We start from the raw sequence: 25,554 nt of genomic DNA on the forward strand, positions 1-25,554 counted from the left end.
ATGGGGACATCTCCCTCAGTCTCCTAACACTGTCATCACAGCTGGTGAGTCCACGTGAGCTCTGTGTTTGTTTTTGAGTGTACAGACAGTCCTGCATCAGTAAAGAAACACCAAGATTTACCTCTGAGCATATGTTCAATTGTGTTACTAGCTTCAGAAATTGCCAAATGCCTGCTCTTCAAGTTAAGAGTGTGCATCAATGCTTCAATCAATGGAAAAATCTCCCCATCACCTTTCTGGATAAGACTGTGTGAATTAGGGCATCATGGTCAAAGTGCTGCAAAGGACCACAACTAAGCCGGTTCAAACCTTCTGAGAACCGCTTTGCTTTTTTCATAGGCTAGAGACAAACATTTCTTTGCAAGGGCTTGTTTGCAGTTTACAGCTGAAATATTAAATATTTTCTGATTTTAAAAGAGTTTGTCACTGGTGTGTAGCCTGCAATCTTTACGTTGTTACTATTACAGGGTCAATTAATGAACAGAATAAATTAAATGAATATCTATTTTTCAAAGTAAATAGTTAGAAATCGGTTTTTTTGAAGTTGTTTTCTTCTTAAATGTGTTTATGAATGAAACTAAACAAGACCTGAACATAGATTTCTGCAGAAACGTTATTTATGGAGCAAATATGGACTAGACTTTTACAGTCATGTCATCAATAGCATCAAGTTTAGTAGTGTTTACATTATTTTGTTTTTTTATCAGTAACTTAATCATATTAATGTCGGGAAAAATCTCTTTTTAATCATGTACTTGTAGCCTAATTGTGTACTTTAAGTACATTTTATACCATATATTTAGTACTTAACTACATTAGGTAAAAGACCTAAAACTGGTAGGCTACTTGTACAGGTACTTTCTTAGGCAAGAATACTCCTTGGACTTTTACTTGGATATTGATATTGTGTGCTCATTTGAGCACTACCTGTAGACTATTACAACTCTCTAGGTCTGATCGGCCCGGTCATACTTTTCATATTCCCAGAAATGGACACAGACAATAAACACAGCTGCTCCTCTTCATACTAGAACTGGCAACACATACACATCCAGTCAAGCAACAAAACATGATGTCAACTCTAAAGAGAAGCAGCTTCAAAAAGAGGCACTGCATTATTTGTTGTTTGGACAAAACAATGGGAAAAAGTAAAGGAAATTAAACAGTAGTTTTCACATAAAGTGTCAAGAACATTTAAATAAATTTGATACTTTACTACTATATAAAACGAGTGGCTGATTTAGTCAGTTGGTGGCTGTGGAAAGTCTGCAAGAACACAAACTCTTGGCCTGCACTTGGTCATCCACAAAGAGCTTGTTCAAAAATTAGTGGACTGGGTCACAATTTACATCATAGATACAGACATGCAGATACAGAAAATATAAATTGTTCCTTAATCACATAGACTTTATTTAGAATTTCGTTCATTAGAATTTCCTCACTCTGTCTAAATTGACCACAGTGAGCTCATTTTTTCATATTGAGCCAGCAGCCCAGTCTATTTGGTGGCCATAAAATGTCAGGTCCTTCCTGTTTGGCCACTGTTAGCATAATATGTGTGTGATTGTAAGAATATTTACAGTAAGCTGTTGAGTCTTTGTGTGTGTAAATGTGGCCTTGTCTTTTCTTGTGTACATCAAATCCAATCTATCTATAATAAGTCCAAAGCCAAAGAGTGAAGGAACCCACTAAATGGACTTTCATTGTGTGAAATGTGTTATGAAGAAGCTGTAACAGCAATTTCAGTGTAGCACCAGTAGTAACCATAGTGAATTGGTATCTATCTTTGACTAAACAAACCAGATCCAGGTAAAAATAAGTTTTTAAGGAAGGGATAGGGTTTAGAACCACTGCTCCAAGGGATATTCAGTGAGTTAGAAATGTTCTTAAATCCATCTCCTGACTTCTGCTTTTCAATAACTTTTTCACAGATTTGCATAAAGTGTTCTTGGTCTTCATTACATAATTCTTTGTTCAGGAAACTAATTCATCAAAAACTGGACTTTTAAATACATTCACTGCACTCAGCTGATCTTTGTTTACCTGTGTGATTTCTAAAGCATATTAACTAACAAAACCTAACCTCTATAAGCATAATACATAGAAAAGGGGGAGAAGGCAACAAAAACTTTTTAAATTTGAAGCACATAAATTTCACAAAAAAAAAAATCTTCATACTGAAACTAGAAAAAGCATTTCCCAGAAGAAAATGCACCATGAATGCTTCCGTGCTGTAAGGATTTTCGAAGCAAAGCTGAAAAAAGCGGTTGGTAAATTGGTAAATTGTCTGCACTTATATAGTACTTTTCTACCTATTGGTACTCAAAGTACTATTTACACTGCTTCTCAATCATCCATTTCCACTCACAATCACACACCGATGGGGGAGCTGCTATGCGACTGACCAGCACTCAATCGGAGCAACTAAGTTGGGGTTCAGTGTCTTGCTCAAGGACACTTCGACATGTGACCAGATCAGCCGGGGATCAAACCAACTGTGGGATTGGTGGACGTCCACTTTACCTCCTGCACCACAGCCGCCTAGCTGTAAGTTTTGCTTTAGCTGGAATAGCTGTAACGTTTATTTAAAAAATTGTAAACATTTTTTTTAAAAAGTAGAAAATAAGCAGTATTTAAAGTTAACTGTTTTGTCTACTTTAGATGCAACATCGTTTTTTTTTTCCTTGTCCTTTCAGCTTATCCCGTGAGTTCAGGGTCACTACAGTGGATCACTGTCCGCATGCTGATGCACAGCTTTTACACTGGATGCCCTTCCTGACACAACCCTCCCAAATTTCTACCAGGCTTGGACCAGCACTGTCAAGCTGAGGATGGGAATGGGCTGTTGGGGGTTCAGTGTCTTGCCCAGAGACACTTGACATATAGCTGGGACTGGGGATCAAACCACTGACCCTGTGGTCCATGGACGACTGCCTTACCAACTGAGTTACATCAAATAGTAGCATAAAATTCCAGGAAACTGTAGAAATGTAATAGTTGAGTGCACAATTTAAGTCAAACACCTGAAGAATTGACACATAGAATTTATAAACTACTAAGACCATTTTAAAACTGAAATCTCAGTAGGTTACAGTATGCAGAACCATTTACATCTCAATGTGGAGAAAGTTAAAGATTTTCTAATAATTCTCCAATCAGCGAACCATTACCTATTACTGCAGGTAGACTAAAACCACACACTCATTTTACCATTTAAATGCCAAAAAATTTTAAAAAGGTATCAAGAAAGCTTTTATTTTGAAAGTGTGCTTCCTTTGTGTGAATGTGTGTGTATCTCATTGTGTATCATGTGGGAGAAAGACTGTCACATTCACTGAAGACAGGTTATAAACTCTTCAGTCCTATTGACAAAATTTACAGAAGGCTTCACCGAACGCGGTGACATACTTTATTTAAAGAAAGTCAATAAAATGAAGGCATGGCGGTTGGCAATTTTAAAACAGCCTCGTTTGTAATTTGAGGAGAATTTCCGGATCTCCAAAGTTGAATATTCAAAAGTTGAATAAAAGTATGTGTGACGTCACCCACTGTAGCTGGGCCAACATTCTGCAATACACACTAATGGAGAAGTTGAAACTCCACCAAAAAGTACCTAAACAGTGATTAAAACAGTGATTATTCAAAAACGAAATATAAGGCTGATTGCTGTAAGTCTTGTGATTTGCTGAATGTTTGAATGGTCTCTCTAGGCTGAAGTATGCCTGACTAGTTAAAGCTGAAAGAGGACACAGCTGAGAAGTAGCTGAAGAGTCTCTGCATTCATTTGAAAAAAATTGCTGAAAAAGCTGAATATTTTAAAACTTGTTTTGAAGTACGAACACTGTTTCTAGCTGAAAGAAGGAAGAACTAGTTGAGTGCTAAAAAACGTAGGGAATGCTGAATAATAATAATAATAAAAGTAATAAAGATTATGAAAACATACTGTGAATGCTTCTAATCACAGTAGATAATTAAGATTAAGATGTTACTGAAATGCATGGAGTAAGAACAAGAGGACATATTGAGATAAGATGAGATAAATTAAAATAACACTTTTTTGATCTTATCAGAACATGATTCATGAGGAAAATAATGGTACATCCACATTTAAGAAATAGACTACTGTTTCAGTGTCTTGTAAATAGGCTGAAAAATGCATTGCAAAATAAGGAAGCAACATTTAATTTCAGTTATTTCAGCAAAAACAGTTTTTTTTTTCTTCTTTCAGCTTTTTTTTGGAAAATCCTTTCAGTGCCGAAGCATTCACAGGACATTTTCTTTTGTAAAATACTTTTTCTAGTTTCAAAAATGTTTGTCAGAAAAGACAACGAAATCCCCCATAATTAAGCATTGCATTTTATATAATATTCAGATGGAACTCTGTGGATATTTGTAAAGTTTTTATAGGGTTATAGAGTTGAAATACAAGATAGAAGTTACCCTGTGCCTACCGTTGTAGAGACTCTGGTGATGGGGGGCATTCTCCTCCTCTGCGCCCCTCCTCTGACAACCGGTGCTGCCGGGGGATCCACTGTTATACCTCTCCTTGCCGTGCTCTATCTCATGACTGTGCTGGTAGTAATGGTGGCGCCGTATAGACTCTGGACTTCCCACAATCACCCGCTCTTTTCTCAGGTGCTCAGGTGTCACCATCGCTGTCTGCTTGGTCTCAGGACTCCCATGGCCTGTTCCCAGTGTGTCAAGTGGCCTATATCTCTGACTCAGCTCAGGGCTGGACTTGACTGTGCCCTTTGCACAGCCTGGTGATGCCTGCTCTGACATTAGTACCTGTTTCTGGGATACTAGGTCAGAGCAGCAGGGTTTGGGCTGGGAGTCACATGGTAATCTAGTGTGAACCTTGCTGTGTTTCTTTGGGCTGTGTCCCCAAAGGCTACAAGGATCCATGTTAGTAAGGGATCCCCCACGTGGTCTACATGGCTGGGGGAAGGTGTGGTACTCTGGGGTGGAGCTGTGCCTCCTGCCTGTGGACTCATTTCCTGGTTTGTTGGCGTGCTCAGAGGGAACACAGCTAACTCCATATCCATGGCTAGCTTTGGAGACCAGGAGGGGGGGTTTGCGGTGGGGGTTATCAGGGCTTTCAGTACTCTCTGCACTAGACGTGCTGCTCCCATCACCAACGTCTCGCATCATACCTGGCGCTGGGACACCTCCACCCATCTGAGACGAGCTGTTCTGACTGTCGATGGAGCTCCTGCAGCCAGGGCCAACCTGTTCCTGCTTACCACCACCTCCCCCTCCAGCCACAGCTGCAGCCCTTTCCTCCTCCAGCATGAGACACACCTCCTTGAGCTCTGTGTTCTCCCGGATTACCTCCACCTGCCTTTGCTCCAGCTCCTTCAGCTTCTGCAGGTAAATAACCACTTCCTTCCGCATCACGCTGGCACTGTAGCGGCCCAGACGCTGCCACTCCCGCGACACTCGCTTCCCCTTCTGCCGGTCATCATCCAGGAAACAGCACAGGTCCCGCAGTTCCTGGTTGTCCTCCTGAAGTTTCTGATTCACGTCCTGGTTTCAGACATATGTACATACACAGGAACATGAGCACAAAGAGCAGGATATTGCAGGATTAAATGCACCTGTCAGGATTTATTATTTGGTGAGCAGAATGAAAAATTTAGCTGAACGTTTGTGTGAGTGTCTCTTACGTTCGTTTCCCTGTTGTAGAAAGGAGAACTTTTACTTGCCATTGCTGTGAGATCAGTTCAGAAGCATGAGGACATTTTGGCCGGTCCTAAAAAAAAGGGCTGTTTGGCCTGACTTTAGAGTTCAGGTTAGAGTTAGGTTTAAGCAGGGGTTATCCATTTTTCATAGATTAGGACGTACTTATGTTATAATTGCGAGCAGTGTATTTGCGATTAATATTGCAACAGAATGTCAATCATAATATACCAGAGCCTCAGGAGACACATTTAAATGTGTTGTTTGGTGCAGAAGTCCATAACCAAACATATTGTGTTTTTAATATATATTTATTTAAATCTTCACAGTTGAGAGGCTGGAACCAGCACATTTCTGCAATTTTTACATAAAAACTCAGTGTCATGGTTTTTGTGTGCGATATGTCTGTGCTACCCTACTGGTGGCATTCTGTCAGGAATGCAGTGTGTTTATATCATACAAAGCCTCATTAAATCTAACCTGCAGTTCGTTCTATCAGTCAGCAGGCGTCGCAAAGTGTTTTCCTTGTCCCCAGTCCAAACTAATGAATCCTACTGTCTGCGGATGCATTAACAACTTCTTGGTGAAAACTGGTTTTAAATCTAATATATCACACAGCTGCTGTGTGTTTATGTTGACTTTTTCAGCTGATGTGAGGGACATAAGATTTCCTTTAGATTGTGTCTCCGTCTCTTTAATGTGGGTCGTGATGAGATTACATTACTGTTTCTTACACGTTTAGTCCCCCTGTCTCCTGAAAGGTTCATAAGCAACTAAACTGCAAAATCATTATGAAGGGAACATTTGATATTTGGATTATAGCCCACTGCAATGTTTCATTAATGAATGAATCAATAAATAGCTAAATTAGCTACAGACGTGTGAACAAGACCCAGTATGGGTCTGGGTCTTCGTATGGTCTAGGTCTTTGAGGCTCAAAGATGTTTATTTTCCGTACCAGCACTGAGTTAAGCTTTCATGCGGATCGCTCTCAATAGAACGAGCAACTGGTTTCTGGCGTTGGCTAGTGTTCATAGTGTTTTAAAATGTTAATTATGGATTCATTTATTTAAAATTTTTTGAAATAAATTTTGAAAGATAAAAACTAGTGACAGCTTTTGGCTAAACTACAACTACCTCGACCAGCTGTCAATGAGCTCACCATTATCCTATGGACTTAAATCTATATTAAAAAAATGTTTGCTTTAATGTTTTGTCCTTGACTCACATTTTTGCTGCCTTGTACCTAACTTGTAAGTCGTTTTGGATAAAAGCGTCTGCGAAATGATTAAATGTAAATCTAGACTATTGAGATTTAACGTTCATAGAACGATGAATATGCTGAATGATTTCATCACGGCGTGTGGATTTGTTATATCAGCTATTAAAAACCAACTGGCTTTTTGTAAGAGTGCAGGGAGCCAGAAAAGAGACATAATCACCATGAAGTGATATCTGCTCAATTTCCCATCAAAGTCCGACCACATTTGAATAAAACTTAAACTAACACAAAGTGGCCTGTACGAGTCTAAGTTTTAAATATTCACAATTTATGAATCTGTGGCTTCTTCCCACTTTTTTCCCATGTTTCCTTTGCTGCCTAATGATCATGTATTATTAACTAACCAGACACCGCAGAGGTGGGGGAGTCCCCACCTCTCTGGTGTCCACAGCCTTTTCCAGGTGAGATGGACATGAACACAGATTTAATGACTTTATTGATGACTTTAAAAATCCTGTCGGCTCTCAGTGACATGTTTAATAATAACGGGCTCATTAATAAAGTTCCCGCTGTTCTGTGTGAATCATGAGCTCTGCAGCGGTGTGTCAGTGTTTCTGCTTTGTTTCATGGCGAATTCCCTCAAACTTCACTTCAAAGGTGCTGGGCAGAGGGAGGATGGGTAACCATGAAAATGGTCTCACACCTGAGAGGTTTAAATACATTTAAATATGAATGAAAACCCCCAAACCTCTGCAGCCATTTGGCCTGGTGCTACTATTGTTCAACTTTTTCCTGTGCGATCAAATTTTCCATGCACCTCCGTTGTATATTGCAAACTCGCCACTACACAACAGAGAGAGTTACTAAAACTGAAACACCATTTAAAATTTGTACAAGATGCAGACTGAGTTTCTGCTTGTAGAGAAAATAAGCATCGTGTTGAATGGAATCAGTGGAGAGTAGAAAACCTCCCCCACCTCACATGTGTTTGTTACAGCAGCTCCTGTTCATCGCTGCGAAGATAGAGACAGTTTTCATTGGTCAAAGTGTGTCTCTGATAACAGGCACAAAGCTGTTAAACCTACTCTGTCCTTTAAGGTTATGTAAAAAGACAAACAGACACAGTCATATTATTCATCTGTTGTAGCAGTGAACTATAAACATTTTCTTAAATTTTATCTTCTGTTTCCTGATCACATTTTTCTTGTTTAGAATTAATATGACTAAAACACAATTCACATTATAAAATTAATTTTACCGTTGTCAGTTGTTGTTTTTTTTTTTCAATGGGTCGGAAAATATTTCCTGACTCTACCCAGTTTCATCAAGGTGAATATTTTGTGCATTATGAAGTTAACTTCAGTCTGATGAAGATTTAAAAAACAGGCAGGCTACAGTTATTCCCAGGAAAAAATGATGCATATGATTTAAATTGAACAGTGTTCATTGATTGTGATCACATAATCAGTGATAAAGTACACTACATATAAGCCTAATTTTTCTTTTATGGTGAAAGAAAAAAAAAACAGTATAGTGCACATAGTCTAGAGTCTCCGATATAAACACTGAAAGCAGCCGTCATGCCTGAACAGTAATAATCTGTGGGATCGCTTGATAAAGTCAGATTAACTGCGACATATTTAGGTTCCTTAAATGTTTGCTGTTCTTGTGCCTCTTGAATAAAACTGGATATATCTTCTGCTACATTAGCTTGTTGGCGTACAAATACAATACTGGTAACGTACGTTATGGTTATGGATTATGATGTGCACATGCACTGAGGAGCTGTAATGCTATGCTGATTGTCCAGAGGGACGAGAGACGAGCAATCACTGTAAGAGTAACAAACTCACGTGGCAGAGACTGACACTTTCAATAGCTACTGATCGGTTCTCAATGAAGTTATGACACTACAATGGTTTAGTCCAGAAAATATTTCCATCATTTTGGGCAGAAATTGGATAAATAAAGTAGGGGAGACTGAGGACGATTGCAACATGGCGTAGTTGCAACATAGGGTATTATTCCGATCAGGAACAAGATCCAGTCATGAGCTCAGTTAGCTCCTCCTCCTTCCAGAGAGAAAGCAGCCCTGTGTGACCTCTCTTTAATCAAAAAGGACATTTCAAGGCAAATAATTTTCCAAACTCTTTGGATGAGGCATTGTAATCAGGGTTTTCTTAGCTTCAAACAAGCAATGCTAGAATGTGTCAAAGCTATTGTGTCAAGATAGTGTAACTAATTTTATCATGGCTGTCAGTATAGGGACAATTGTTGACATGTTGTTGAAACTATCCCTTGTCACAACATTATTATAAAAGCTTGACATAACTTAGCAAAATTTAAGTCGTATGAATTATTGAAGAACTCCTCACAATAGCAAGTTATTTCACCTGTTGTATTTTAGTATTAAGTTTTTTAAAATCAGTCTAGGCCACTGCTCCATCAGTGCCATTTACGCTGCCTGTGCCATCATCAGATTTCTCACCTGAGACCATGTGACCTCACCCAAAAGCAGGACCAAGAAAAGTCTCAAAAAGAGAAAGAACAAAAAGGCCAATGACACTGACTCAGAGAAAGAAGAGTTCTGTTTTTGTCATGAGTTACTTCTAACCAAAAGAGGTTTAGATACAGTATTCGCAATGCAAGCCATTGGTAAAAGCAGTCGTCCACGGACCACAGGGTCAGTGGTTCAATCCCCGGGCCTGGCTATAAGTCGAAGTGTCTCTGGGCAAGACACTGAACCCCTAACAGCCCATTCTCCTCCCCAGCTGTGCAGTGTTGGTCCAAGCCCCGTAGAAATTGTGGAGGGCTGCGTCAGAAAGGGCATCTGGCGTAAAAACTGAGCCAAATCCACATGCGGACAATGATCCTGACCCTGAACTCATGGGATAAGCCGAAAGGACAAAAAATAAAAATAAATACAAATTTGGCAGTGCAAGGCATGGGCTAATCTGGCATTGATGGAGGAGCCATTTATACTTGCCATCACTGTGAGTGTGATGTGAACCTATTCCTTCTTTTATCCTGTCTCTAACACACACAGACAAAACAGAAAGACGAACACCCACAAAAACTGACTTACTTGTTTAGCCTATCCGCACACAGTTCAGTAAGCTTTCACAATACCCATCATTTAGTTACATTGACATGTCTCGTTTAATTAAATCATTCCTTTTTTTTGTTTCTTTCACCTTTTCAATCTTCTTCACATTTATACTCCCATACAGCCAATTTAGCTTTGTTAAGACCCAGCCAAAATTGTGTGAAAGACAGATTTTTACTTTTATTTTATTAATAAGTGTTGTAATGTTGTCCCTGTTACGGTGTCAGTTGCAACATTTGACCTTGTCTATTCAAGTATAAATTGTACATGTAGTCACATGTGCCAATGTTAAAGCAGTGTATTTGGGTCGGTAAGAGATGCGAGTGTAATGTACTGTAATGTCAATTTTGTCTTTTAAAAAAACTATCTCTAAGAAACTAAAAGAAATGCAAAAAGTGTTACATCCATCCCCAGTCTCCCTTATTATATTACCCCAACTGTACATGCAGTAAACATTGTACACTAATTCACAGCTTACTCCTAACGGAGTCCCATCGTTCCTTTCGTTCCACCCTGACGTTACGCACCTTCAAACTCCGAATCTCGTTCAGGTGCTGCTGGAGTCTCCGGTTCACCTCCCGCATTACGTTGCCGTGCTCCACGATGACGCTCCTCTTCTCCGCCTCTGCCCTCCGCAGCCGCCGCACCAGCTCCTCTTTGCCCCACTTCAGCAGCTCCTCGTCGTGCAATTTGGAGAGATCGTCCGCCGCACTCTCTGCGCCCTTTTCCATCCTTAAAAAGTCCGGTGGAGATAGATAAAGAAAAAAAACTGTGTTTGATGAATTTCAGGGGGTGAAAACACCAAACCAAAGCCCCAAAATATAACAGGGATAACTCAAACGCTCTTCGTGTTACTTCCACCCTCCCTGCTTTCCGATGTCCATGGAACTATTTCCCTTTTATTCCGGCTGATTCTCTCTCCCACCTTCATGCTGCAGCCACGATATCCAACCCGGTCTCTGCTGCTAGGCCCCCCGCTGTTAGAGCATCAGTCTGCATGCTGCTGAGTCTCCGGCTGAGACCTTGGCCGGCTTGACGGGGCGGTTTCTTTCCAAGCGCATGTTGGACGCTTTGCGCACTCCCGCTGGAGTGCAGCAAGGGGAGGTTGCAGCTGCATAGCCGGAGAACCGAGATGATAATGCGCGTCAGCGTGGAGACGAAACTCTTCTCTCGCTCCTTCAACCGCCCCCTATTGACTCCTCTTTGTCTTGTTGCGCCCTCTGCTGTAGCTGTGAGGGATCTGACCAGCAGCGCACACTCACCGTGAGACCAGGTGACGCTGGTTAAGGAAGACTACATGTTGTTTCTCTCATTAAAAAAATGCTACCAGTGGTGGAACAAGTACCACAGTACAATTAGTGCTTTCCATTACTAGTATGATCTTTTATTTAACTAACAGCAGGGCCCATACTAACAGCAGCAACTTTTCCAAAAAGCAAGTTAACAAATAAAAGAAGAACAACACACAACTACCAATAGAACAACAACAGAGATCCAACACACATACACAAACTGGGCACACTACCCTCCAGCTAACATATGTCATGCACATTCTGGTCACAGCCAGTCTCTGCCCCTTTAGCCAGAATCAGGCTCAGTCCAGAAGGATCCACTGTGTTTCCAACTGGATGCCAGACCAAGAAATCCATGCATATTGTTATAATTGGTAAATGTTATTTATTCCAGAGGTAACATTTTTATTGTTTCCTTAAACTTCATTGCTGTAATATTGTTGGACAGCATTTGAAGTTCACTCTCCTTGATATTTGTAAATCGTCAGCACTTATATAGCGCTTTTCTACCTATTGGCACTCAAAGCGCTTTACACTGCTTCTTATTCACCCATTCACACTCACAATCACACACACTCACACACCGATGGGGGAGCTGCTATGCAGCTGGCCAACACTCACCGGGAGCAACTAAGTTGGGGTTCAGTGTCTTGCTCAAGGACACTTAAACATGTGACTGGAGGACCCGGGGATTGAACCAACAACTGCAAGATTGGTGGACAACCGCTCTACCTTATTTCTAAAAATATATAATGCTTTATATCGAATTATTATTACACCCCAATATTGATATATAATAATACAGTAATGTAAGTATTATGTATTATGAAGCCTAGACACTTTCTCAGAAATTGCCATGAAGCCTGTTTGTTATGTTATCTTATAGCTTTGATTCATTCTTACTTTGGCCCAATTAAAGTAAGAGAAATGTAAAGTTGTATTTTGCCAAGCTTTATTTTTAAATGAAAACTGTTTAAAAAATGTTTGGAAACCTCAAAATCTAGTTTTTAATTTTTCGATATATCTTCTTCTTTTCCTTTCAGATGTTCCCTTTCAGGTGTCGCCACAGCAAATCATGTGCCTCCATCTAACCCTGTCCTCTGCATCCTCTTCTCTCACACCAACTAACTTCATGTCCTCTCTCACTACATCCATAAATCTCCTCTTTGGTCTTCCTCTAGACCTCCTGCCTGGCAGCTCCAACCTCAGCATCCTTCTACCGATATATTCACAGTTTCTCCTCTGAACATGTCCAAACCACCTCAATCTGTCCTCTCTGACTTTATCTCCAAAACATCTAACATGAGCTGTCCCTCTGATGTCCTCATTCCTGATCCTGTCCATCCTCATCACTCCCAAAGAGAACCTCAACATCTTAAGCTCTGCTACCTCCAGCTCTGCCTCCTGTCTTTCTTCAGTGCCACTGTCTCTAAGCCGAACAACATCGCTGGTCTCACCACCGTCTTGAAAACCTTTCCTTTAATTCTTGCTGATACTCTTTTATCACACAACACACCTGACACTTTTCTCCACCCGTTCCAACCTGCCTGCACTCCCTCTTCAGCTCTTTTCCACACTCTCTGTTGCTCTGAACTGTTGACCCTAAGTACATAAAGTCCACTTCTCCTCCAGTCCTCAGCATCCTCTCACTCTCCAAGATCTTGTTAAACAAACTAATCAGAAACTCTACTGCCACCTCTCCTAGACACATCCATACCTCCACAGGTTTGTCATCAGGACCAACTGCCTTTCCACTCTTCATCCTCTTCAATGTCCTCCTCACTTCACTCTTACTAATCTTTGCTACTTCCTGCTCCACAGCAGTCACCTCTTCTACTCTTTGTTCCCTTTCATTTTCCTCATTCATCAACTCTTCAAAGTTCTCTTTCCATCTTCCCATCACACTCCTGGCACCTGTCAATACATTTCCATCCTTATCTTTAATCCCACTAACCTGCTGCACATCCTTCCCATCTCTATCTCTTTGTCTGGCCAACCTGTACAAATCCACTTCTCCCTCTTTAGTGTCCAACATAGCATACAAGTCCTCATATGATCTTTGTTTGGCCTTTGCCACCTCTACCTTCACCTTATGCTGCATCTCCCTGTACTCCTGTCTATTCTCTTCAGTCCTCTCAGTGTCCCACTTCTTCTTAGTTAACCTCTTTCCCTGTATACACATTACAACGTCTACACAAGATGTCGTCCACCTGAGTGTTTCTACCTCCGCTCTTATATGTCACCCTATGTTCCTGCCTCTTCTGGAAGAAAGTGTTCACTACAGCCATTTCCATGCTCTTTGTAAAGTCAACCACCATCTGTCCTTCTGCGTTCCTGTCCTGAAGACCAAATCTGCCCATCACATTCTCATCACCTCTGTTCCCTTCACCTACATGTCCATTGAAATCTGCACCAATGACCACTCTCTCACTTGTGGGGATGCTCTGCATCACTTCATTTAACTCACTCCACAATTTCTCCTTCTCTTCTAACTCACATCCTACCTGTGGGGCAAAACCACTAACAACATTGAACATCACACGTTCAATTTCCATCAACCTGTCTGATACTCTTTTCACCTCTAAAACATTCCTCTCAAACTCCTCTCAGGATAACTCCTACTCCATTTCTCTTCCTATCTGACCCATGGTAGAACAACTTGAACCCTGCTCATAAGCTTCTAGCTTTGCTACCTTTCCACCTGGTCTCCTGGACACAGACTATATCCACCATCCTTCTCTGCATCATGTCAATCAACTCTCTAGCCTTCCCTGTCATAGTCCCAACATTCAAAGCCCCTACTGTCAGTCCTACATTCTTAGCTTTACTCTTCTCTCTCTGCCTACGAACACAACTTCCTCCTCTCCTTCTTCGACTTCGACCAACAGTAGTCCAATTTCCACCGGTACTCTGTAGGTCAACAGCACCGGGTTGTTAACCCAGGCCCCGAAAGATCCGGTATGGAAGTCGTTGTCATGATTCGCATTTTTAATTTGGCATGTGTTTTACGTCGGATGCCCTTCCTGACACAAACCTCTGCATTAATTCAGATTTGGGACTGGCACAAGAAGACACTGGCTTGTGTCAACAGAACAATCAGTAGAAAATTATTTAAATTGTGAGGAGGTTATGAATCCTTTACATGCACTATCAAGCCAAAAAAAAAACAAACAACCAAAAAAAAAAAAAAAACGCACAGACTCTAATATTTGGTTGGACAGCTTTAGGCTTTTATTGCAGCACACATTCACTTTGACATCATTTTGATGAGCTTTTGCTATGTCACATGTCTTTCTTTCCAGAGTTGCACAAATCTTTCACCAAGATCTTATATTGATAATGAGTCAGATCACTTGGTAAAGTCTTCTCCAGCACATCTGAAAGCTTTTCAGTGGGGTTAAGATGGCCGATCCATGTGTGAAAATAATTTTCATATAAGTTGCTAAACATAATGACCTGACCAATGGCTTGATGCAATTCGTTGATCCTTCTAAAACAGAGTCAGCTCTTCCAGAACCAGGAGATATGTCTTCTGGCATGGATTGGAAAATATTGAATAAGAAATATCAAATTTTAGGCTTAAAAACTTGTCACCAACTAAGACATTAATCACTGCAGGAATTATTATTATGGAAGACTCTTACTTGTTTCTTTAGTTCAATCCAGATTCAATCCTATTTACTAATAGGAAAGATTTCAATTAGTGCTAGTAAAATGATTATTCCATCAGTAGAAACCCCTTATATTATCCCAAAAAAGTTGGGAAGATGTGAAAACGTAAATAAAAACCGAATGCAAAGTTTGCAAATCTAATCAACGCATATTTTATTAACAATAGGACATAAATAATGCTTAAAATGTTGAAATGTTTTACTATTTCATGGAAAATATTAGCTCATTTTGAATTTGAGGGCAGTAACACATCTCTAAAAAAAACAGGGGCAGCAAAAGGCTTCAAAAACATATGAAGGAGCATTTGACAATTGATTAAGTTAATTGGCAACAGTTCAGTAACATGACTGGGTATAAAAGAAGCATTTCAGAGAGGCAGAGCCTCTCAAACGTAAAGCTGAGAAGAGGTTTACTACTCTGTGACGAACTGCGCCAAAAATGTCGAAGACTTTAAAGATCCCACCATCTACAGTATGTAATATCCTCAAAAGATTCAGAGAATCAGGAGAAATCTCTGTGGACAAGCGACAAGGCCGAAGGTCAAAACTAGATGTACATGATCCTCAACTTAATTGTTTATGTTAAGGTTTTCAACATCAGTCATGGTAATATAATTTGAATCTTCAGTAAACCAGTCTTCCTACATGTCTTAATCTTCCTCTTCCTGCTCCCTCTAATTATCTGTGTCCTGATCTTCCTCAAACTCATTCTCAGCTTCCTCTGTCAGATGAGATGTAGATTGCTATGGTTCAAAATCCTCATCAGGGAGGTCATCTTCTGCAGGATGTAGTTCAGATGCTTAGGAGGGCCATTTGAGTAAGGTAAGTAAGGTGGAACACAATCATACAAAGATAACAGTGGGAGATACCTTGCAAAGTGCTCGTCTAGTTCTCTTGATACTGTTGATCACATATAAAATGAAAAAGTTCATGTGTTGAATGACACATTTTTTGCATCTTTTAACATCTTTTTTAACATAAATTGACAATTTGACTTTAAAAATAACCAGTAATTCTACATATTGTTATTGAGTTTGAAATTGTAATGACGTTTTTTTTTTGTTATTTTTTCAGAAACTAAATAGAATTCAAATTAGTTTTACTATATTTTTGATGATAAGAGCATCAGCTGGTCTAACACCATCGTTCTGAATGATGACTAACAGGACTCTGAAGCAAAAATATCAAAACATATGCGGTTGTGTATATAAACTGGGTCAGTGCTCTCACATCAAGAGCCATTTCAGTTATAGCTAACTGAAATACCTAACATCTGCTCCAATGGCTAATTCAATGCACATTTGTTCAATGATCATATTATACCTATGTTTATATTCATGATTTAAGGTTATGCATATGCACATTTCAGCAAAAAGGTTAAAAAGAGAATTATAAGCAGTACAAATGTTGTTACACATGACCAATAAGTACTACACCATACGCAAAAGATAAGACCTATCTTAATGCATAAAGTTGATATAAGATGTACCAAACAAAGACAATAAAAGATAAGAACAAAACAGTGATGATAATGCCAGAGAAAAGTTGACAAGAAAGGTGGACCAAATGAAGACAATATGATATAAATGAATGAGACTATAAGACAATGAGACTAATGCACACGAATAAAAGATTAGAGATAAAAATACATAATCAATTTTACATACTGATAAAGTATTAGAAAATAATAAAAACAAATTAATGTTAAAAAAAAAAAAGTATAGCTCAAATCAACAGCTTTTGGCTTGTCCCTTCAGCGGTCAGTCACTACATTGGATCGTGTTTCACACGATTCCACACAATTGATTTAGCATGAGTTTTTAAATTGGATGCCCTTCTTGCCATAAACCTCCCATTTTTGTCCGGGCTCGGGACTGGCACCATGGTGGCCCTTTGTGGCTGGGTGGGGCCATGCCTGGTGGAGTGGAATTCAAACCTGTGGCCTAACCTAATGCTCTTGACCATTGATCCACCAGGACCCCTAGATAAATGTATAGATAAAAGAGATTAAAAAAAGAAAAGAATAGGCCTAAGAAAAAAAGATGATATAAGAAAGTTAAAGGGGCTGATTAAACAATTGTTTGGGGTTTGAAGCTCGAACTAAACATATACATTAAGTTGGTGCAAAAGAATAAATTGTTTTAAGTTAAAAGCTTCTCATATTTTTGAACTAATAAATTCTTTAAATTGCATCAGTTCAAATGTTAGGAATCTGACCCACACTTTCACTCCCCAAGGTTTGGGCTTTTGTACATGAAGATCTATCTGTCTGGCAACATTCTGGTGAATTCTTTCTGTAATAGCTACAATTTCAGTTATAAAGAAAGTCATGAATTCATTTCTGCTCAGAGTTAAGGGAATACTGGGCTAAACAGAACTATGGCTCTTAGTCAGCTTGGCTACGGTGCTGAAAAGAAACTGAGGTAAAGGGTCTGCACTTATATAGCGCTTTTCTACCTATTGGTACTCAAAGTGCTTTACACTGCTTCTCATTCACCCATTCACACTCATAATCACACACACACATGCAGAGATGGGGGAGCTGCTATGCTATGTGTGAGGCCTATCCTCACTGGGAGCAACTAAGTTGGGGTTCAGTGTATTGCTAGAGGACACGTGACATTTGACTGGATAAGCTGGGGATCAAACCAACAGCTGCAGGATTGGTGGACGACCGCTCTTCCTTTCTGCCCGAAAAGTCACCCCCCCAGTCATCCACCAATCTTGCAGTTGTTGTTTCAATCCCAGGCTCCTCTGCTCACGTGTCGAAGTGTCTTTGAACAAGACACTGAACCCCAACTTAGTTGCTGTGTGTGATTGAGTGTGGATAGATAAATAAGAAGCAGTGTAAAGTGCTTTGAGTGCCGATTGGTAGAAAAGTGCTATATAAGTGCGTGGTATTTACATTTGAGAAACAAAATTGATTCAAGATTTTATATTATTAACAGTTCACATGTGTATTCTCATAATTTGTAGCTCTTATGAAATATTTACAATTTAAATAAATAATTGCAATAGTGAATCTGCAATAATTTATTAAGATAGAAATAACTGGAAAGAGTTCAATTTAAAGGTCCCATATTATGCAAAATCTTTTTTTGAACTTTGTTTTACATTTATATGGGCATTTGGTGTCTGTAGACACAAACCAAGTGAATTTCCTCCATTCTGAAAGCAGCACCAGAACAGTCCAAGGAGAAATCCTTCTCATATTTAAGTCATTATGAGAGTAATTTACATAGTTACTTTATTTTTATCATTGACACCAATCTGAACAGAAACATATCTTTGCATAAAGGTGTTCAGTACACCCATATGTGTAAATACAGAACTACATTTTAATCACTCTACTCTTTTTAGAAGGATCTGTAACACTGATACTTGGAATTGTGATGAATTATCAATAACACTCTCATTAACAATACTCATGTTTGTTGGCTTTTTAGCAACTTATGAGTTCTACAAGCTGAGGAAGGTGCTAACCAACAAATGATCCTGAAGGATGTTACAAATCTGAGCCTCCACCAAGAGACATTTACTTTTACATCATCTTACATTTTTCGCCTATGAGTCTATGGTCTCTGCTAATATTTACACTTTTGATTTTTTTATCTTCACTGCCACAGCTGGCTGCAGCTGGTTACTGTGACAATGCTGACCCATCCCAAGCTGCTGAGGACCCTCTTGTCCAAGACCGGGAATTGAATGCTGAGTCAAATCAGTGAAGAATGGGCTGTCATTCTCTAAGTGTTTCCTTCCTTTATATTTTCACGAACACCTTTGTAATGTACACGTGGTATTCTGATATCTTAATCTTTATTGTTGTTATTCTTCTGATTTGTGTCTTCTGTACGGTATTTGGCACTTCATTTGACCAACTTTTTCTATTCTTCTTCTTCTTTTTTTTTTAATATAGGCATTGAGAGAAAAAAAATTCTAACTCTAGTTACATTTACATTTAGTCGGTTAGTGAAGTAAAAAGCAAAAATGTAAGTCAAGGAGAAAACATCAAAGCGAAGTCCTATCAGAAAAGTGTTTACATTTCATGAGATGCAATTGCAAGAAAGAGCAGAAAACTTTTTTAAAATATAGATTTAAGTTCATAGGAAGGTGCGAAAGAGTTTTCAGCAGTTTTTTTGAATATTTGGAGTGAGTTTGCTGAGCGTGCAGAGTTTGGTAGCTCATTCCACCATCAGTGCTCCAAAGAGTTTTTTTTTGGTGTCTTCTGTGCGGTACTGGGACCACCAGACGTCGTTTCTTGGCAGATCGCAGCGGACGGGAACGATTGTAGACTTGAATGAGGAAGTTGAGGTAAGCAGGAGCTGTTGAGGTGATCGCCCTCTGGGTGAGAGACAGAGCCTGATGCGAGCAGCTAAAGCAGGGGTTGGGAAACTGGCTAGCAAGCCAGATGTGGCTCTTTTGATGACTGCATCTGGCTCGCAGATAAATATTAGCTGACATTTCTTAACACGGTAAGTAAAATGTGAGCATAAGTATTAATTTAAGTAAAACAGTACAGAAGGCACAGTGTTGAAATTAACGTTCAAAATAAAAAAAAATTTCATGAATTGTAATCCATTCATCAATTTTCTACCGCACCTGTTCAGGGTTGCGGGTGGCTGGAGCCAACCCCAGCCGTCCTTCAGGGTACTGGAAGGTCCTATACCAAAGCTCTATTTTTATTGGATAATGCGGTAGCCTGCATGGGTCATTGTGAGGTCAAGAAGTAAATTTCCCTCCTTTTAGTCAAATAGTCAGCTAGCCATTTTATGCAGAAAAAAACCTGTTGACGAAGAAGATGGCGAAAAGAAACAAAGATGAGGGTTACCGTACGTTTCAGCATGAATGGACAGAGGAATTCGCCTTTGTGGAGAGAGCAGGTGTCAAATACGCACTGATAAAATTTCATTGATGAAACGGTCAAATATAAAGCGGCACTTTGACACGCGCCATGATACATTTGCCTGAAAATATCCAGCAGGGGACAGCAGGAAGAAGGCAAGATGCCAAGACCTACTATGAAGAGTTCAAGCTAGTCAGCAGCAACTTAGTGTTTTGGCCCGACAAGGTGACTTAAATTCGGCTAGCTTTGCTGGTTCTTCGGCAATAGTGAGGAACGGAAAGCCATTCACAGATTGGGAGTATGCCAAAACATTCATGCTTTCATCTGGCCTAGGAACTTTTTGCCGAGTTGTCGGATAAAGATAATATAATCAAACAAATAAAAGACCATAATGATGGCAAATCAAGTTAAGAAACACAAGTGAAGGACGTAAATGCAGCGACTTACTTTTCCCTCGCTTTGGATGAGTCAACAGACATAAGCCATTTATTACAGTTCAGTGTGATTGCAAGATATGCTGCCTGTGACACACTGCGTGAGGAAAGTCTTGCTGTTTGCCAATGAAAGGATTTATTCAAGTCTTTCATTGAGTTCGCTAAAGAAAAAAAAAATCTACCAATGAATAAACTTATTTCTTTGTGTACTGATGGTGCTCCGTGTATGGTGGGGAAAAACTGAGGATTTGTAGCGCTTTTCCGTGAACATGAAAATAGACCCATCCTAAGTTTTCATAGAATTCGCTTTGTGCTCAAATGTGCGGCGAGCAGCTTGGTCAGGTGTTGTCGCTGGTCATTCGGGTGTTCAACTTTATTGTTGCCTGAGCTTTAAATATTTAAATTAAAATCGCCAGTTTAAAACACTGCTGAATGAAGTTGGGAATAATCACCCCGGTCTGCTTTTGCACAGCAATGTGCTTTGGTTGTCAAGAGGGAAGGTGCTAAGCTGTTTTGCAGCTTGCCCGAGGGAAATCCGGACTTTTCTTGAAATGAAAGCTGTTGAGCATCCTGAGTTAGCAAACCATGAGTGGCTCCTGAAGTTTTACTATCTCGTGTACATGACTGAACATCTGAGCCAGCTCAATGTGAAAATGCATTGGAGGCATTGGAAATACGGTCTTATCCCTTCAACAAGCAGTGGTTGCATTTGAAAACAAGCTGCAACTCTTTATCGTGGATATTGAAACAGGTCGTTTACTACACTACAAAACGGAGAGAATTTAAAGATGCGTGCACAGCAAGAGATCCCGCTCAACATTTTGATCTCCAGCAGCTAGCCGGCTTTACATCTAATCTCCTGCAGTGATTCAAAGCACGCTTTAGAGAATTTCATGAGCAAACTCGTCTTTTTAAGTTCATCATTCATCCTCATGAGTGTGCAGTGGACAAGGTCGATCTGAGTTACATCCCTGGTGTCTCTATCAGAGATTATGAGGTAGAAATTGCAGACCTGAAGGCCTCAGATATGTGGGTGAATAAAGTCAAGTCACTGAATGAAGATTTGGAAAGACTCGCACGACAGCAAGCAGAGCTGGCGACCAAAACAAAGTGGATGGAAATGAAAAAACTTCAACCCGCAGACCAGCTGATTGTCAAAACTTGGAAAGCGCTTCCTGTCACATACTACACACTGCAGTGTGTGAGTATTGCCGTATTGAACATGTTTGGCTCTACGTATGGATGTGAGCAGTTGTTCTCACATCTAAAAAAGATCAAGAGCAACCTACAATCATGTTTAACGGATGAAAGCCTCGACGCCTGCCTGAATCTTAACCTCACCACGTATCAACCAGACTACAAAGCCATCAGCAAAACCATGCAGCACCATAAGTCGCATTAATGGTAAGAAGTATTTTATTTATTATTGGTTAGCTTCAGTATAACAACGCTTTTAAAAAGAATAAATTCAGAAAATTATTATACTCTAAAATAGTTGGTCATATCTAGACATTCATGCATTTAGTTGTATTCAGTGTTAAAAAAAATATTGTATGGCTCTAATGGAAATAGATTTTAAAATATGTGGCCTTCATGGTTCTCTCAGCCAAAACGTTTCCCGACCCCTGAGCTACAGGAAGCCAGTGTAGAGATTGGAAAAGTGGCATGACATGACTCCTCTTTGGCTGATTAGAAATGAGGCGTGCTGCCGCATTTTGGATCATCTGCAAGGGTTTGATTGTGCATACTGGTAACCCCATCAAAAAAGCATTGCAGCAATTAAGACGAGATATGACCAGCGCCTGTACAATGAGTTGGGTTGTATATTCCGTGATGTAGGTTCTGATCTTTCTGATGTTGTAGAGGGAACATCTGCATGCCCTAGATCCAATGTTGATGGTGGTGTTGTGTTTGTTGAAGGTCTGGCTGGGAAGACAAGGACTTCGGTCTTGGGGAGGTTGAGCTGAAGATGTCTGAGAGACAGGCAGAATTGTGTGATGAGACAGCTTAGTTGTCCGGTGGAAAGGTCACGAAGAGCTGTGTGTCATCAGCATAGCAGTGATAGGAAAGGGTATGTGAGCAGATGATAGATGGGATGTAGTATAGACAGGAAAAAGAACAGGGACAGGAACTGAACCCTGAGGCTATGAGAGTGAGAAACATGCCCTTGAAGGTTCATCCCTATTGATAAGATCGAAGCCAGGCTAGAGCTGATCCAGAGATGCCCAAGTCAGAGAGTGTGGACAAGAGGATCTGATGGTTCACAGGGTCAAACGCTGCAGATAGAGCGAGTAGGTTTAAGACAGAAGAGATTCCACAACAGTCAGGAGTGCAGTTTCTGTGGAGTGACCCCTCTTGAGGCCAGACTGGTTGACATCGAGGAAAGAAAATCTGAGAGTTAATCATTCTATTGTCTTGGCCAGAAATGGAAGAAGAGAGACAGGTAATTTTCCAAAAGGGAGCGATCAAGAGAAGGCTTCTTAAGCAGTGGGGTAATCTGGGCCTGCTTGAATGAGGTCGGAAAAGTGCCTGCTGTGCCGTCCATCAAAGAGTTAGTGGTTTGATCCTCTGGGCCTCAAGACACTGAACCCCCCCAACAGCCATGCATTGCCAGTCCAAGCCCGGTAGAAATTGGGGAGGGTTGTGTCAGCAAGGGCCTCCACCGTAAAAACTGTGCCCAATCATAATGTGAACAATGATTCGCTGTAGTGACCTTAAACTCGCAGGATAAGCCAAAAGGACAAAAAAATTTAAGTCAAAATCGTAACACACAACATCTGCAATGCGGAATGAGAACCTGAGGTCGCCTGAGTAGTAGGTGATACGTAAGTGCAAACTGCACCCCCTCCTCAGATAGATGAGCACATAAGCTGTAGACCATTGACACAATTGGACAAAGGATTGGAAATTACTGACCAGTGATTCCAGCATAAAACTCATTTATTTTGCACATGTTTTTTCAGTTATTTACTTAAGTCAAGGTGGTTGGTATTGCTATGGTTCAAAGATTTTACTGTGTACTCTTGATGATTTAAATGACAAACATTGCATAATGATTAATTAGAACACCTGACTGGTTAACAGGTCAGGTGTAGTTTACAATATAGGTGGACAGGTTTTATGTACCTCATAAGTTAAATGAAAGACACCTAAGTTATTGTTAAATAGATAATATAAATGTGCTTATCTGATCAATTAAAGTTTACTTTTGAATTTTACTTCACTCTTTTTAAACACAGGTAGCTTGTGCTGGGATAAAGTAAAATATAGAGTAGAATATACAGCCTGAGTAGTTAAAGCTGAAAAGGCTCACGGAGGGCTGAGGAGCCTGTCCTTTCATTTAAATGAGAACAAAAACGTATAGAGTACAAACATTAGAGAGGAGGAATGTCAGCTAATGTTGATGAAGATAACAGAATGTAAGTAAAACAGTGATAAGCGATGTTTCCACGAAGTCTTTCCAAAGAGCAAGTGAACTCCATTCTATGCAATGCCTCTCTATTAATATGTATTATATATATGTTGCGTAAACAGTGGGAGAACTTATGGAAAGAAGCAGCAAATGACGTTTTCCTAATGAAAATAAGCATTTGACATTTTTATTTTCTTTACTTTTTCTCAATTGTGTCATCTTGTCCTACCGTTTCTTCCCCTTTCTTTCTCCCCACTTTCTTCCCTCTTTTCCACATTCTTTCCCATTCGCTCCCACACTATTATTCCCCAGCTTCATACATGTGTCCATTGTGACTGTTCCGTTCAATCTGAACTGAAACTCTGCATTAACCTTAAAATAATAATAATAATAATAATAATAATAATAATAATAATAATAATAATAATAATAATAATGTAATCTGGATTAGATTGGGGTTTTTAGTTCACTTTTTGGGAAGTCATGTGATTACAGCTAAAGCTGTAACCAAATAATTGATTCTTCTCTCTTTCCCTAAGAAACAGATGATGAGTTTCTTGGGTATGACATCCTACTGAAAACACTGGATTCAAAATGACCAAGACAGAAATGTTCCTTGTCTTTATTATACTGTATGTGTTATTATATTATGCTGTATGACATCTCTTTTTTATAGGACCATGGCAGCAGATAACAACCTATGGCTTGCTTTTCTGCTAAACTGGACCCTGTAGATGATGGATTATGATGCCTGCCAGCTGTGACAGAGAAAGCTGTCATTGCATTCAGAGAAAGTGTTGGTTAGGCGGATCTAACACCTTTGGTTGCTTTTGCAGTCTGTCATCTTCTACAGTAAAATATTGCAATTGTTATGTGACATGAGGTTTGGTACTTTACCATGTTATTATTTAGTTCAAGGTGCTGAATTTGTGGCTCATACAAGCATGAAGTTATCTGACAATAAAAAAACAGTAAAGATTTTGGATTCTGGAATGGATTTTTGAATTGTTCACAAATCTGGAACACTCTGGGCAAACAAATTACTGTCAGAAAGTCTGACAATATTTGTATTCTTTTTGACATAAAGCACCCAAAAGTGTATACTGTAGCTAAGGAAGCTGCACAACACACACATACACACTCCCAGAGTGTATATTATATGCACAGAAATATTGTCAATCTTGCTTTATCTGTGTATTATTACTAATGCCACAGGGAGCATATTCTCCATTGACCAACCACTAGACCAACTGATGATTGATTTCATTGAAAGGAGGAGACATTGCGTTTTTATGACTGACATGTACTCAAAATGAATTCGGCTAGGTACCTTAAAGAAAGAGGTTTCCCTTGGACTGAGGTTTCTCAGGTCGTTTTAATGAAGATGAGAATAAGACCAAAAACAAAACAAAAAATCTTTTGGAAATCTCCAAATTTGGTAATGGGATATCCAGTGAATTCCAGACATCCACTGTGCAAATAATATGTGGCTGTACTGCCAGACGTTGCCTTCTGCTATGGTTAAGGGTTAAGGGTCGTTAAGGGTATCACAGTACATTGGTCAAGTAAAACAGAACTGCATGGGAACTTGCACACAAGGGTTATTTGTGTCACCAGTGATGGTGGGAGTAGAACATGCCACAACCACAGACCAGGAGGAAGCGTGGAACCCCTAAAGGGTCATTTGATAAAAAAGTTTACATAGATGCGACTGGGGTCCCCAGAGGGGTGTGTGATGGCCTAAGCCAGATCTGGTGTTCTGTCTTTCTCCGTGTGTGTGGCTGTGTTTTTCTTTGTTTTCCAGGAAGCCAGTGGGTGGAGCCGAGATTTGAGCATGCCGTACACCTGTGTCAATTGGGTTAAGGTTCCTATAAAGGAGGCCTTAAAGATCAGGC

General features: G+C 39.9%; 1 protein-coding gene across 3 annotated transcripts in view; it reads right to left on the reverse strand.

Annotated features, from left to right (window-relative positions):
• LOC137140220 (coiled-coil domain-containing protein 85A-like) overlaps positions 1 to 11,215 on the reverse strand; it is a 31,505-nt gene extending 20,290 nt beyond the window's left edge. Inside the window, exons 1-2 of one of the 3 annotated variants that reach the window (XM_067528427.1) lie at positions 10,535 to 11,215; positions 4,452 to 5,526 (exon numbers count right to left, since the gene is read on the reverse strand). In XM_067528427.1, coding sequence (XP_067384528.1) covers positions 4,452 to 5,526; positions 10,535 to 10,738 — 1,279 coding nt within the window. In that variant the 5' untranslated portion in view covers positions 10,739 to 11,215. Of the gene's footprint in view, positions 1 to 4,440; positions 5,527 to 10,534 lie in introns of all 3 variants that reach the window. The other 2 variants (XM_067528447.1, XM_067528438.1) reach the window with 2 other exon arrangements.
• Between the last annotated feature and the right edge of the window lie 14,339 nt (positions 11,216 to 25,554).

Source organism: Channa argus, chromosome 1, assembly GCF_033026475.1.
Source record: "Channa argus isolate prfri chromosome 1, Channa argus male v1.0, whole genome shotgun sequence".
Classification (NCBI taxonomy): Eukaryota; Metazoa; Chordata; class Actinopteri; order Anabantiformes; family Channidae; genus Channa; species Channa argus.